The sequence below is a fragment of the Echiichthys vipera genome (genome assembly GCF_963691815.1).
Source record: "Echiichthys vipera genome assembly, chromosome: 13".
NCBI lineage: Eukaryota > Metazoa > Chordata > Actinopteri > Perciformes > Trachinidae > Echiichthys > Echiichthys vipera.
In genome coordinates, this window is record NC_139838.1 from 20,357,669 (window position 1) to 20,374,055 (window position 16,387).

Here is a 16,387-nt window from a genome sequence, read left to right on the forward strand (position 1 = left end):
TTATCTCCTCTATCTGTCTGTATTTTCATTCAGGCTCCGGAGAGAGGGATACACAGTGCAGGTCAGCGTCAATGATTACCTGGACATCTACTGCCCACACTATAACACCAGCCAACGGAGTACGTTAGAGCGCACTGTGGCCGAGCAGTACATCCTCTACATGGTCAGCTACCGTGGCTACCGCACCTGTGACCCCCAGCTGGGCTTCAAACGCTGGGAGTGCAACCGACCCCACGCGCCCCACGCTCCCATCAAGTTCTCTGAGAAGTTCCAGCGCTACAGCGCATTCTCGTTGGGCTACGAGTTCAACGTGGGCCAGGAGTACTACTACATCTGTGAGTCAGGCCGGTATAGCCGCTGGTTTATTGTGATGGATCGAAAAAAAGACTGAGAGTGGTGAACATCCGACATTTTAATATCTTCTCTTCAGCTTCTGTCACCCACATGTATTGATGGCATGTGGGTGTTGCTAATAGATTCTGGAAGTTCAGCTGAGGACAGGCAGTTGCTCAGTTTCATAGCTGCAGTTTGCACTGCTGGGTGGTGCGGCCTGCAGAGGGCACAAGGTTGACGTGTGTGTGTGTATGTGTGTTTGCTCTCTCTTTCAGCCACGCCCACCCACCACCACGGCCACAGCTGCCTGAGACTGAGGGTCTATGTCTGCTGCTCCACCGGTGAGACCCAACAAACCTGTCTTACCTCCATACGTCTCATTTCACACAATTTTCCCTCTTCCTGTGTCATTTCACCTCCACTTTCCTCTCCTCTCCCTCCTTTCTCTGTCTATCTCCCAAAAACACACACAGAAACAGAGAGAAACGAGGCAGAGGAAAGGAAAAACTAAGATCTGACAGTCTTGTCTCAAAGAGAGGCTTTTCTGCCGCACGGTGTCTTGGCAAGGTTTTTGATGGTGGCGTCTTTTCCCTCGAAGCAGCACTTTGAGAGTGATGGCTTAATGTTATTCCCTGTCTCAGTGCTATTACAGTAATGTTCTATCTCTCTCTCTGTGAATGGCACGCTATTGTGAATCCACACAAAAGATGTAAAAGGGAAAAAAACGGATTCAGCTGCAAGATTCAGCTCTCTCTGCTCTCCTTTTCTCCCTCTCTCTCTCTCACTCAGCTGTCTTGACCATCTCCTCCCCCCTCCTTCTCCCCCACTGTCTACCTCTTCTCCTCTCTCTCTGGCTCTCTGATGCCTGCTGCCCTGTATAGTGTGCGTGTTATTTTTACCCGGTAGCCTGCTCTCTCCCCTGCAGGCCTTTGATCAGGCAGCCCAGTGCTGAAAGCCTCCCCTTCTCCTCTAACCTTGTCAGCACTAATACATCCCACACTCAGGCCAGTGTCAGCCCCTGTGTACACATCACCTTAACACCCACCACCCCATCCCGATGTCACAGCTAATCTATTGATGTGTATGCCACGCATCCATTTGCTTCTGTGTGCGTTTGTGTGCACCGCTGTGTGTGTTTCGAAGTGTAGGAGTTTGAGCGCGTGCGTGTGCCTGCACATGGTAGTTTTCTCGGCCGTAAATCTTTTTAATGTGTGCATGAATGGCTATGCTGTGTGCATCGGTGCATTTAGTTAGTTTACAATCCGCAGCCTTTACTCAGCAAGGTCATTTTAACAGCTTGCTATCAAATCCAGACCATTTTCATTTTCTCTGCATGGTTCCCACCTTAACCCTTACAAGACTTCAAGATAAGATGAAATGTGCATTTTTATGCCATATGCTTTATATCCGCGAAGAGCTACATCTTAATTGCTACCAGCTTCTATGTAGATTCTCTGTAAACACGGTTTCATCCTCCTAACTGTGCATCAGAATCACAGGCTAACGAAAACACACATATTAAGTTTTAAAAATAGCAGGAAAGACGTATACACATCACCAAACCCACACATCATTCATTCATGGATAATTTGGCAATGCAGACTGGATGGAATTGTATGTCTAGACGAAGAGTAAATGTAAACAGGATTTCTGTCCACCGGTTTCAGATGCTTTTAATCTTCAGATGGAAGTCCAGGATTTCTTCATGCTTTCTCAGATGGCAGTGGCACACCAACTGCTCCATGCTCTGCTATATCTGTATACAATTTAGTGGTGCCTGAAATGCACATTTACCAAGTCTTGTCATTTTAATGAGTTGTTTCTCTCCCTGTTTCTCTCTCTCTCTCACTCTCTCTCTCTCTCTCTCTCTCTCTCTCTCTCTCTCTCTCTCTCTCTCTCTCTCTCTCTCTCTCTCTCTTTCTCTCTCTCTCTCTCTCTCTCTCTCTCTCTCTCTCTCTCTCTCTCTCCCCACACCTTTTTTTTCTCTCCTCTGCTTTTTATTCTCTTCTTTCTTTGCTGTCTTTGTGTGTGTATATGTGGTGTGTTTCTCAGTTTCCCAGGCAGATGATGACTCCAGTCAGACCTCTCCCGACTACACAGTCAGGCCAAACATCAAAATACACAACATTGGTGAGTGAGTTGCTCGAAATGAACAGCAGCCAATTTCCAGATGCTGGTCAATATTTGGCTGAAGCTGCAAAGCTCGATTTGTGTCCCAATCATTGTGGAAAGGAACCAACCTTTTGTTAGTGATTTTTTTTTATTCTATGGTTGGCAAAGGAAAAATCCACAGACCATAGTTGGTTGATGAGTAAAACCTTTATTTTCTGCTCTTGAGAATTGGGCAGTATGGGAAAGACCATGAATAATGCAATTTCAATGATTCAGCAGTAATGACGTACTCTTAGTTTCTTATGTACATACTGAATTCACAGGCATCTGTGTAAAAACACTCATATGTACATAAACAAATGAACCCACTTGAACCCATCATTTACAAACTGTATTATACAACGTTAAAGGGTAATTTTACTTTACGTAAACCTGGAGGGGATCATGCATTTGAACGCGTGTGTGTGTGTGTGTGTGTGTGTGTGTGTGTGTGTGTGTGTGTGTGTGTGTGTGTGTGTGTGTGTATATACATGCTCATGCTCATCTGTCTGTCTGTCTGTCCGCAGCTAAACTCACAAACTGCTGCACCCATCAGCCTAATATTTTTTGTGCACATTTATGAACAGAACATCTGCAGATGACAATTCCACTCCCGATATGTTTGATCCACTAAAGTTAGGCGCACTACGAGATGAATAAATCCCTGTTTTTGTTTGCCGCCATCTTGCCTGAGATTTAACTCTTCTTTGTTTGGGAGGGGAGAACTACAGTATGTTGCACAATAGTTATAATTTGGGTCTTATTTTTTGCAGTTTTGAACATCATCTCTATCAGTTATGATAGCATCATAATCCCGAAAGTAACATGGAAGCAAGGAGCCAATACTTTGAAACGGTACCGGTGCAGATAATTACCTTATTTTACAGTTAATTTCTCATTCCTGTAGTAACATTAATTCAGTCATGACAGGACGCTGACTGTTTTTAGTGCCACAGCGATCTCTGGCCTCATGTTGCCTAACGTAAAGAATATTTTAATGAGTTGCACACAGCGACGTATACAGTACACATTTGGGGAGCACTAGAACAAAAGAGCATGAGTATTCGATCAATTTATTACTCAGCATTGCAGATATACTAAGTTATGTTGGGTAATGGGTAATATTAAGCCAGAATTACAAAACAACCCACACACACACACGCACACACACACACACACACACACACACACAGACACACACACACACACACACACACACACACACACACACACACACACACAGGTAAAACCTCCAGAAGGTCAGTAGAGGTCTTGTAAGGAATGAAAGGTCCATGTTTGCCTAAAGAGAAAACATGTCAGCGAGCAAGTCAATTGTGCAGCTGAGTGGTTACATAAACCCTCTATTTTTCTTTCTCACAAAAGCCACTTGCCGGGAATCATTTAGTATGCTTGTTTCTGGGAGCTGTGGGCAGTCTGTGACGAGGGCTAAGAGAGTGTGACCTGCCTGAGATGGAAACTGAGACCAGTTTTTCGATGGAGCGAAGAGAGCTCTTGAGCCATCAGCATGAGTACCTTCAGAGAGAGAGAGAGTGAGAGGGCAAAACAGAGAGACGAGGAGGCAGGGGGAGGCTTGAAAGAGTGAGACAGGGAAAGTCACAGATATAAAAGACAGGAAGGAGGCAGTGAAAGAGAAATGCAGCAGGAGAAAGCCTGTCAGAAAGAGGCAGAGATAAGGTAGAGACAGAGAGAGAAGGGGCAGAGGAAGAAAGAAAAGCTCAGTGGTGGGCGAATTGCTCAGCAGTAACTCCGGCTCGAGCTTACGTAGAATTTAATATAAAAACACACACACACACACTGGCAGGGAATCATAAAAGATTATAGCCTCTAGCATTGTGATGCATTTTGCTGAATACATTTGGAGGAATAACAAAATGAGGACACACAGAAACACATATAAAAACAACTCGTACCCCTCATGGCCTTGCTGACCGCTGGACACCCACTCTCTGACTCAGCCTCAGGACCAGACCAGCCTACAGACTGGCTTAGCAACAAACAAATCTCCTACCTCTCTCTCCACATATGTTTGGACGTGCTGCCATGCTCGTTACTTTATTATTAGCTTTCCTTCTACGTCACATTTTCTTTTTTCTTTTTTTTTTAAACAGAGTGTCTAAGGATAAATCTGGTCTATGCTGTAGGTTCAGCCATATGTTTTATGGGTCTTTTTTAAGATTTGAAGATTCCATTGAGGTTTTCAAATGAACTTTATTGTATTTTATGACGTCCCCTAGGGCTGGGCAATATGACAATATATATATTGTCAAAACAATATAAAAATGTCTATTGTATAATTGTTTTTATCATTTTCTATCGTTGTGTTACAGAAATATTTACGTCATTTGGACGAGACTTTACATTCTGATCCTCACATGTTATGTCCATTTTGACTCACACAGGAGTATGCAAAAATAGGTTTTACCATGTGGTTATTTCATAAACAATTTACTTATTTATTGAATTACCAGAAAACATGCTATACCGTGATATTTATCATTACAGAGACATGAATCGACCTACAGTATATCGGGATAGAAGATCTTGCCCATATCGCCCAGCCCGAACGCTTCAGCTGGGAGATGTGTTTGAGTTGCGCTACATTCTGCAAACTTTCTCAGCTTTTTTAGTCTAATAAATAAACTAAATAAACTAAAAAAATGTCAAGAAAGGAAATGTTCTTACACCTATTTTATTTAACAGAAAAAGACTTTGAATTCCCATTTCTCTCTTTCACTGAACCGACTTGCTGAATTGCCTTGTTAACTCATTGTAAAACATTCAAACTCATTCATTCATACTCACCAGAAACAAAATAAAACTCACCTAAACAGTCTTGATTAGTCTCAACGTTCACCAACCACCAGGCGTTTGGAAGAATGTGCAAATATGATAGTGGCTCTACACGCTTTCTGTCCCCCCGTTCTCTCTGTGATGTTGCCGGCCTCTTTGTGAGAGCAGAGTGAGAGATGCTGTTCAGCACAGCTCGTTTTTCAGAGGCAAGCAATGAAATTAGCAAAAAAAAAAAAGACAAAAATCACCCCTCCCCCCCAAAAAAAATAGCCGCCAATGTACTCAGCCAGTATATTTGTCCGATCGACCAACCGGAGCACAGCACTCAAATGTTGATTTAGTATTCCACTGTGAACGTTCAGTGAAACTTCGATCTCACCGGTGCAGCCCTGTTAGTAATCAGGTCATGTTAAGGTCATTGCTGAGATCTGGAAACATGGTGAGGATGTCGGACATGGCCTGAAACATGAGCAGGGCTAAGATCATTTAATCGGGAGAAAAAGAAGAAATGGAGTCCAACACTAAAACATATAACTCAGGCTGTTTGCTGTAATCATCACAGTTTATCATTGGTGAAATGAGACGCTGCCACCATTTGCAATCTGTGTGCAGACAGAGCGTGTGAATCACTTTGGTGAAATGGGACGCTGTTGGCTTCTTAACAACCTGTCTGATCATCTGACTCGCTTGCCTTTTTTTTTTTTGCCCCATTAGAAAGTGTTTCCATATCTTGGCAATTACTTTGGTGAGTCCATTATGTAACATGAACTACAACAACAAGACACAATTTGTGAAAAGTGTGAGTTGACTTGATGCTTCTCTTTCATTATTTAAACTCTCTAAACCCTTGGAAACACACGTCTGTTCTACAGAGCAGGGATTCGTCATGGTATGACATCAAAACTCTCTAACCCACGGCTTGTTGCCACAAATGTGCCACACCAGTTCATCATCAGTCTTGCTGCTTGAATAAATCATAGCCTTATAGATTCCTGCAGCAAAGCCTAGTATACACTGAGTATTCCTCCATCGGTGACATAAACACTTTCCTCCTTTATTGAGTGTCTCCAGCAGTAGAAGAGCAATATAGATAAGGTGGTGGAGCAGAAAATACAGCCGTAAACAGATCATTCAAAGTTGCATCAATAGGCACCGGCACCCTTGATTCATCTGTTCCGGGTGACTTGTTATGTGCAGATTTTCTCAAAATCAGTCATAAGATATAGTGGTGATGCACCGAGCAAACCTAAACACTTCGTCTTACATGTGCAGTCTGTACACTCAGTGACCAGCACAATTGAAACGGGCATGGGAGACCTGCCAAAAATACACCGAATGACACGAAGTGCGTATTTTCAGCAGCAAATCTTTGCTGCTCTGCTCCGCGGGGACAAACACGGGACACACTCATCTGAAAACAGAGCCCACATACCCATGACACAGACCTGGATTTAAATGGGTACAGTTTCTCTTTAACAACGGATATGTACCCTCCTAGCCCATAGGGACCTTAAACAGTGATGGTTGAAGGGACGGTTGAAGCGACAGTTGAAGCGACAGTTGAAGCGACGATTGAAGCGACGGTTAAAGAGGCGGTTAAAGCGACGGTTAAAGCGACGGTTAAAGCGACGGTTAAAGCGACGGTTAAAGCGACGGTTGAAGCGACGGTTGAAGCGACGGCTGAAGCGACGGCTGAAGCGACGGCTGAAGCGACGGCTGAAGCGACGGCTGAAGCGGCGGCTGAAGCGGCGGCTGAAGCGGCGGCTGAAGCGGCGGCTGAAGCGGTGGTTGAAGAGACGTTGAAGTGGTGGTTGAAGAGACGGTTGAAGTGGTGGTTGAAGAGACGGTTGAAGGGATGGTTGAAGAGAAGGTTGAAGTGGTGGTTGAAGAGACGGTTGAAGGGATGGTTGAAGGGATGGTTGAAGGGACGGTTGAAGGGACAGTTGAAGGGACGGTTGGAGGACAAGGGACGGTGGGTACAGAAAATCAGCCGTCATCCCTTCAACCTTCGCTGCTTAAAGTCTCCCTTTTTGTTTTGGGGCTGGGGGATTATTTGGTGGTTTTGTTTTAACTAATCAATACTGAGTGATACATCATTCACAATATTACATATACACGAAAGCTATGTTAGCAGTTGCTAGGAGCATTAGGTTTTTCACGACAATGGAAAACGTTTACATGTTAAAGAGTTGTTGGATGTGTTTGTGGTCTAACTAGAACGTTCAGCTGAATCACTCTTTCTATTTCTATTTTCCTGTGATGACCTTTAGGGCTGTAACCATACCTGATGTGTCCATCCTCTCGTGTTGCTTACACATCATTGCGAGCCTACCATTGTTGTGGTGTAGTCGGCATGAAGATTTATCAGACCAGACAACCTTCTTCCACTCATCAACAGTCTAGAGCTGATGTTTCTTATCTCACTGTAAATGCCTCGGGCGGTTTTCCGTGGACAGGAGAGCTACCCCCTGTGCTCCTCTGTTGTTTCACCCCATACAGACGAGACTGTACTAGATTGTGGGCTCGGAAATTGATTGCTGCATCTCACATTTGTACTGTGATGTTAGGTGTCATACTGTGGACCTTTTGATAACTTGTTATGGCCCGAGGCGCCAGACGTTCCCCACATTCATCTTCCAAGGGCGGCCCTCCCTAAATAGCAAGGGTTTTGAAGAAGTGCATATTGTGCAGCTTTGTGACTGTCAAAGCTCCTGGCTCCCACAAATAAAGTCTGTAACATCACTCGAAGTGAATCAGTTCAGATGAAACTGTGGAAATGGAGTTGTGGCTGCATGTACTTGTTTGTGTAAAAGCGAGGGAGCGCTCACTTTTTCTGCAGGGACAGGCTGTCTTTTCTTCTGGTCACTGAGTGTACATTATATTTCTGGAGCCTCGCTGATGAAATCTTTTTTGGAGAGACAAACGGGATGGTGTGAAGGCTCCACCGTGACCTGTGGGCCCTACCTGAGGCAGTGCTGGTTTATATTCTCCCTCATGCCTTGACTGACTGTTTTCAGTTTGAGTTCATCCCGGTGTGAATGTCAGTGTTGTGCGTCATTGCTGCAGACAGATGCCTTGTGTTTCGTAAGAACAACTCTGACGTGGACAAGAGTCGCTCACAACCAGGACAAACCAGAGAGGTCGGATGGTTTCCTCTCAGGCGGCAACAACAAAATTCCATACACTCACCAAACATCAGCTGTCATGCCATTGTTATGTCTTATCACATGCCTTGTTTTTACTTGTTGCCAATTACTGTCTCCTTGTATTTAACAATCTCCAGACAAGTCTTTAACGTCACAGTGAACCAGCATTTTTTTAAGACATCTTACCTCTTTAATGTGATTTATTTACTTTGGAAAGTCAGTTTGATGTGATGGAAGACGATATACCAGCTGGGACTTTTACGCTCTGTCTGGGACATTAAGATGACAACATAATAAAGTTAAAGTAATGGGATTTTGATAGACAAACATGAAGATTTTGTCAGTTTTTGGGCACTTATTGTCAAATAGATATATACCCTTCTTGTTGCAAAACAAGTATTTTTCATCTTTCCAGCGCGATTCTAAGCTGTTCACTCAAATAATGTCCTAATGATAAAATGTAACACCATCTCCTCCATCAATCCTCCCTTCACCTTCATCAATCTTTTATGTCTGATGTGGGCTAATGTGACTGATGTCAGGAAGAAATTGCATCTTTCTTCTGCACTTAGTGTGTATACTTCATAGAAAATAGTGTTTTTCTGACTCTCAATACAGCCTGCCGTGCTGTTTTTATATTTATTTATTCAAACACCAGAGCTCTGTTTGGTTTCTTCTGCTTAAATTTAGCTTGTAATAACCCTCTAGATATAATGGGAAACATGTAGAGACAGAGCATGATGACTCAGTTTAATCCACTTATTTACCAAATATTACAAAATGTGTTCTCGCAGATCTTTCTGCGTCTTTCCCCTCCAGCTAATGTTCTGTTGTGTCTAATCAATAGCAAGGCCATAGTAATTTGGTTTGATTGAAATCCCACTCGGATAAAAACATCATTAGTGTGAAAAAGAAGAATACATGAAAAGAAAACAACAGATCAGAAATAAAAGTGTTTTTAATGTTCCATCCCACGGGGGAAAACGGCCATATGTAGTCGCGGTGATGATAATTGGCGGTTTGTTGATAATTGCATGATGTCTCTTTCTCTGCATATGTTAGAGCATAATTTGCATGCATCACACATTGCTTTTAGATTGATGAATTAATAATGTAGTAATGGTTCATTTCCTGTCTGGCACACTATCTCTCTGCCTAATTCACACTCACGTTCTTCTCTTTTTCTCACTTTCTCGTGTTCTGTGGCTTTCTCTCCAGATGAGTTTAACCCTGAAGTTCCCAAACTGGAGAAAAGCGTCAGTGGCAGCAGCCCATCACGTGACCGCCTTCTTTTCACTGTGGCGATGCTGCTTGTGTCTGCCGTGCTTTTGTCCTAGCGACTTGTAACCGTGAGTGACACTTCATGCATGGCTGGGACTGCCTCGTCCAAAGGGCTTTGTATCCACCAAGTTGTTGTTGTGAAGGTTGGCAGAAACACAGAAGAGGATCAAGCAGAAGTGCAACAGAACCACGATCACTAAAAGAAAAATCCTTGAACTTAACTTAACTAGACTTTTTAAAAGGAGAGGCCTTTTTGCTGTCATATTCACACCAGTGTATTTTGACACTCCATGTGTTGTTGGACATCATTATCATATGAATACCAGAGCTTTTCATGCAGGTGTGTTTGCCTCACCATGGAGAACACAACCACTATTCAGAATCAGACTTCTGTGCTGCTGTTTTGCCTGTCAGCCAACAGGTAACTGAGAACGTGGACTGAGTTGTAATGAGTTGGATGTAGACTACACACTCTTTGTAGCATGGATATCAAATCACCTGAGGAATTTAAGCTGCACTGTTTTCAGCCGATGAAGGTTTTTTGTGACTGAGCTGCGAAGAAGGAGGCAAACGTAGACTTTGCAGTGGATTTTTAGGACCGTGAACCATGGACCAAGTATGCTTAACTTAGATGTAGTCAAGAGAAAGCTAGACTCTGGAACTGTACTGATCTTACCTGGCCTATACAGGATATTTATATAATCAGTCAGTGATGAGAACTGCTACCATTATCCTGGACATTGAAGAATGTGTTCACACTGGTGCGAGGGAGCTGCTGGTAAAAAAGAGCCCAAAGTGTTTCTTAAGAGAAGGAAAAGACTTTGTGAGGATATCCACGGGCCTTTCAAGAATCTATTTTCACCTGACATGAAAAAAAACCCTGGCTTTGTGATAGGTACAGATGCAAAGCCTACGTTTTTTAGAAGATAGCGAGTGCCCTCTTAGAACTAGTCCTTTGTCTGCATTGCCTGCCTTCACACTGTAACAACCTGAGAAAAATACAGACCCTGGACTAGCAATTTGGCGGCACTTAGATGTGGTAGATGTGAGGTTTTGTTCCGTTTCATTTACCTTCAGCACAGGCGTAGATTTTCTGGATGTCAAACCTTTCTCCTCGCAGCAATCAGCAGAGTCATTCAGAATACCACTAATTTACAATTCTTAAAAAGCTCCCTGCACAGCAAGTTCCCTTTTAGTCCCAGACAACCCCATCTAGTCCTTTTCCCCTTCAGAGGTTCCCAGCCAATCAGTGCTGATGACCATTACAGCAGTCACAGTCACCATGGAAACGACCCCATATAGTCGCAAGAGTGCGGCAGGTGCCTGAGAAGAAATTGTGCTTTGAGTCTCAAAGTAACGCTCCCGACATTTTGTAAAAAACAAAACAAAAACAACAACAACAAATAAAAAAAATAAAAAACACAACACGTGTGAATGTGCAAAACAAGAGAAGTTCACTTTTTTATATTGTAATACAGGACAACGTAGGCTGGCATTAATCAGATTACAATGTTGTGCTTTTTTAATTTATTTACTTTTCAAATGTATTTATTTTAACATTAAAGTATATTATTTATCTACCTTATTTATTAATGTGCATTTGTAGGCCTTTGCTCAATAAGCTATTGTGCCATTTTTTTATTCTTTTTTTTAAACAGTGACATTTTTACTGCAGCATTTTGCTTGTGTAGATAAAAAGGCAGATGTTATTCCGCCTGACTAAGAGGGGGTTACTGGTGGTGACTAATCAGTAGGGATGTACACTCAGTTACCCTGCTCTCATGTAACAGATACTGCTAACCAGATTGTGTTGCTCAAGCGCATGTCATAAACCCACTGAATGCACAGACAGAGTTGATGGAAGAGCAGCATTCCTCACGTGCTGCACTTGCGAAACGAAGGTAATCTGCATTGTAATGTATATTTATAATACATGCCGGTTATGGAATGTGTGTGTGTGTGTGTGTGTGTGTGTGTGTGTGTGTGTGTGTGTGTGTGTGTGTGTGTGTGTGTGTGTGTGTGTGTGTGTGTGTGTGTGTGTGTGTGTGTGTGTGTGTGTGTGTGTGTGTGTGTGTGTGTGTGTGTGTGGGGCTTTATCTGCCTGCTTTGCTACGTGTGGGAGCGAGCAAGAGAAAAAAACGTGTGCACATTTGTGTGCGTATGTATGTTGAATGTGTTTGTCCGCGCTTTTCCAGTATGTTGCATTTAGAAAATTCGTACCCGTTAAAGGAGTCGTTTGTAGGAACTGAATATGCAAGTGTGTGTGAGAGAATGTGCTCTTCTGTAATGTTAGTTTACGTTACGGGGTTTGGGATGCGGGCGAAAAGCATTTACTGTTAAAGACAACCACAAGAAATGTGTTTACCTTTGACAAGAATGAATTTGGAAAAAAAACCTGTAAATTGATCCAAGAATGATTAAAACAATGGCAATTAAAATCTTTTTGCAAATTTACTTTTGTGTGTTTATTTATAAGTGCATAACAAACTTAACCGTACTGTCTTTCCAGGGAAATAACATGCAGCCTGCTCCTTGGCCTCGGCCCTTTCTTTATCTTAACAGTGACTCTTTCACCTTCACTCACTGCACTTACTCCTGTTTGTTTTTCTCGAGCACTACTTGAAAGCAAAGCTCTCCTTCTGTCTCTCACACTCTAGTTTTAGACATGTTGGTTGTGAGCAGACGTGTAAGAAGACAGCACTTTTGCTGCACATGCTCTTGGTGTAAAACTCTCACCCTTTCTCACATGGCACATCCTCACGGCACCTCGATTCGGTTTTGCAAACACTTCTTCTGCCATAAAACATAATGACAGCGTGGGGGGGAAGTCACAGCTCCACAGCTCCTACTCGATCCATCTCTCACAAAAAAGAAACGGAAAAAAGAAACACCTGCAAGCCATTCATGTCTCCACAAATCTGTCTCCCTCCACCTCTCCATGTCCCTCTGATTTCCCTTTGCCGCTGTCAGCTTCTTTCTAATCTTTGTACGCAGAACAGAAAGAAGCTGACGATGGGGAGGGACACATGTCTCAGATGCACCAATGTCCATGTCGGAAGGGACGGAGGCAGCAGATAAGATTTTGTCTTTGACGTTACACATCAGGTCTGATATCACATTGGAGAGAAAGAAGTAGAGCAGATTCTGCTGTTGGCTGTCAACTTTTCACTTCCAGACATGGGTCAAATAGTATTTGCAAGTGTGTGTATGTGTGCAGATGTGTAGAGGGGCTAGAGCCAAGAAACTTTCAAAGTTAATTTGATATGTGGTACGTGACTGATGATTTACTTGTCAAAATGTGAGACATACTTAACCAGGCAAGTTACAATAAAGTGATCACGTTTTTTAATTTATTTGTTTCACAGCTGTTTGACTCTCCTGTGAGGAAGCAGCTTCTGATTCTGTCTGACATTTGTGCGTTTAACTGACAAACTGATAATTGTTGAATATTACAGTATGTCTTGGCTTACAGTCAGTCGCCCACTCATAGGTTTGGACTTGCACATACATTTTTCAGTGTTTTGACACCGGGGGTAACAGGGGAAGGGTTTTAGCTTCTGCTCCAGGACCTGAGTTGACAACTTAAACCATATTTTTTTCGCAGGAAATCAGCCGGCTTCGTTTTTGGCAGTGAGGCTGTCTCTGGTTTGTTATGTAAGGGGAATTAACACTGTCATATTTACACCTTAAATTCCTGTCTGGAAAAGCTTATGTTTGCTTGTGCCTAAATTAAACATTAATTGATGCGCTTACTATTCAAATGAGAGGATCAGGAGTGTTGCGAGTGGATTAAAAATGCCCACCTTTCCGTGAGCGGCTGACAGAGAGCCTCACGTTTCCACCGTGAATAGATATTTAACAAGTGCTCTGTCCACACTCTAACTAAGGAAGACATTCCATTAGCAAGAGGAGATGACCTCTTCTCCGTTTGAAGGCATATTATCGTTTTCTGAATCATTTACTGTGAGATAAGCCATCTGTAGCATGGGCAGGCCCATGCCGACGAGAAGAATTCCTCTGACAAGCTGCGCCGTCTGGCCCAGACAATGGAACAGATGCCTCCTCCTCAGAGAACTTGTTATAGCTCAGGACATCAATGAGACGATCGCTGAGACTGGTGCTGCCTTCAAGTGCTCTTTGGAAACTCCTGTTTCGAGGTTTGCAGTCGTAAAAATGAATTATGCTTCATTCAGATGCCTCTGGCCAGAAAACAATGTAATTGACATAATCAAGGTTATACTTGTGGAATCATACAGCACAAGAAAGACGTTTGACAGATGCTTTTGACCAAAGCTGCACACTGTAGCTGCCAAGCCTCTTTCGGTGATATGCCATTCAGTGCCTGTATGCCTGTGCAAAAAAGTAATAGTAGTAGTTTTCTCACTTGTATTTATTCAATAGCTTCCCTGACAGTGAGGTGGCAGTATATGTGCAACATGTGCATTTGTAATACAGTAAGTGTAACAAGTGTAAGATGTACTCACGAGTTTTCCATCTACACTTTCAAGACAAACATATGACGATATATAAAACACCTACCCGCAGGTTTCTTGTTTCTAGACAGCAGGTATTATGAGTATATTATGCACAGTGTTGCCACCTGATCTACTTTTGACCCATAGGTGTCGCCAAAGCTTTCTTTCAGGCTGTGTCTCTGCTGATGAAACAGCAAGATACACACAGGGCATCTGAAAACAGTATGCAACAGATTTACTGTAAGTATGTTTGCCTATATGATTAATGTGTAGTTGGTTAATGTATTACATACCCTGAATAGATTTAGCTAACTTTATTCATCTTTGCTGAAGTTCAGGGGGTCTAAAATTATATTATGAGGCTTCTGTGGGAAATCTAGTGTCAACAACATGATGAAGAAGTGAACAAAGGCCATCAAAGACAGCATCTGGTAAAAAGTAGAATATGTCTCTTATGTAACTGTTGAAAGGATGAGCTGACCTACTGTACTAATAATTTCTTTCAACCCTTAAGGATTATATTAGTTCAAGGGTGAGTCATCACAGATTAAGTCTATTTCTGTTTTAAATGGAAATCTAAAGTATATTCTAGTCTTAATCTGTGCATATGAGGACAGGGTTGCTATGCTGCTGCGCACAAACACACAGACGCTGGAACATTTAGAAGCAGTTTATAAGAAAACTAAACTAAGCTGTTTATGTTCTGTGTCCTAACGTTAGCAGATGTGTTTTCTAGTTGGAAATGCGAATGTGACAATTTGTTGTATGTGGGTTTTGGCAGGCAGCTGTTGGCCCCTCTTCCCAGTAGCGTACCGGCACTGAATCTTTTAGTAGTACTGGCCTACTTTCATCCCTGATTATAGAACTTCAACAGTATATCAGCCAACTTAATGCCAAGTTTGAAGTAAAAGTCAATGAGCTGATAGTGTGGTGTTGTACTGCAGCGGAAGAGAAATAGAAACATGGCTCAGAAGGAGTGGAAAAAGAAAAGGATTGCAATGGGATGCCAAAATAGTCCCACCTAGAAATTCTCTCAGTGACCCTTCTGGGCCCTGTACGTTTACACGTAAAAGCAACAAGTTACAGTTCCAGACTTCAGAAAGTCACCGAACATGTCACCTTTACACTTTTTGTACAGATACCAGATACAATAAACACAATATAATGTGAAAAGTAGTGAGCTTTATAGGTTTTTGGCATATTATTTTTCCTTTTGACAGACTGGGGCTACTTATTTTCTCGTTTCCTGTGTTTATGCTAAGCTAGGCTGCCAGCAGTAGCTCCATATTTAGCATACGAAGATAAAAGTCATATCAATTTTCTCATCTGACTCAGCAAGAAAGCAAATAAGCATTTCTTTAAAAAGCCCTGAACTATTCCTTTACTTGAGTAAACTGTACTGTAACTCTCATCGCACTGAGTGAACTCTAACGACCTCAGTTCAATAGCTGCAGTATTTACCTGTTCTCACAGCCTCGGAAAGTATCCTAACGGGACCTCTTCAAATCATTTGGATTTGACTTGACAGTCCTCCAGCTTCAGGTCATTGAGTCAACTCTTCTCCTCAGCAGATGAAAACAAACCCGGGTGGGGTTTTGTTTTAGATGAGATGAGGAGATGTTTTGGGATCCAAAATGACATCTTTTAGTCCCCTGGGAAATATGATGCGAGCTACCACAACAAGGATACTTGGCAGCACAGGGGAGGATGACCTGGCAGTCCTCTGATGAGGTAAGCAAGTTTTCAAGGCCGGTAAGAAGTGTGATATGTCAGTGTTCATTTTATTATATTTCACAGCTACTGATCTGATACACGCAGCACTCGGGGTATGATGGATCCGTGCAGTCGGCTTCTAATCTCATTAGTGGTCCCATCTGAGCTGATAATTTGCCATCGGAGCAGTAAGAACTGTGTTTAAATCTCAATGTGAAATCTGAAAACAAGAACAACTCAGCTTTCTTGAAATAGGAAAAGAAAAATGAATAGGCATTAAGGCCTAAATTGAATGAAAACTTCCAATTTTACAATGACAGCACACTTAGCACATTTTGGTTTTTATGAGGCAGACTTTCTCGGACATGTTAAGAGAAGCAGGAAATGTGAATGTGCATCTTAATTAGAACGGCGTTAAGCTTCCTAGAGGGCTTTGCTGTTGCACACATTAATTTGGGCTCTTGCCAATCCTCTCCA

At 42.5% G+C, this 16,387-nt stretch overlaps 1 protein-coding gene across 1 annotated transcript in view; it reads left to right on the top strand.

Annotated features, from left to right (window-relative positions):
- efna3a (ephrin-A3a) overlaps window positions 1-9,778 on the top strand; it is a gene marked incomplete at its 3' end in the record, with an annotated part of 59,232 nt that extends 49,454 nt beyond the window's left edge. The window contains exons 2-5 of the mRNA XM_083926291.1: window positions 34-335; window positions 609-674; window positions 2,386-2,463; window positions 9,660-9,778. Coding sequence (XP_083782417.1) covers window positions 34-335; window positions 609-674; window positions 2,386-2,463; window positions 9,660-9,778 — 565 coding nt within the window. The remainder of the gene's footprint in view (window positions 1-33; window positions 336-608; window positions 675-2,385; window positions 2,464-9,659) is intronic.
- Between the last annotated feature and the right edge of the window lie 6,609 nt (window positions 9,779-16,387).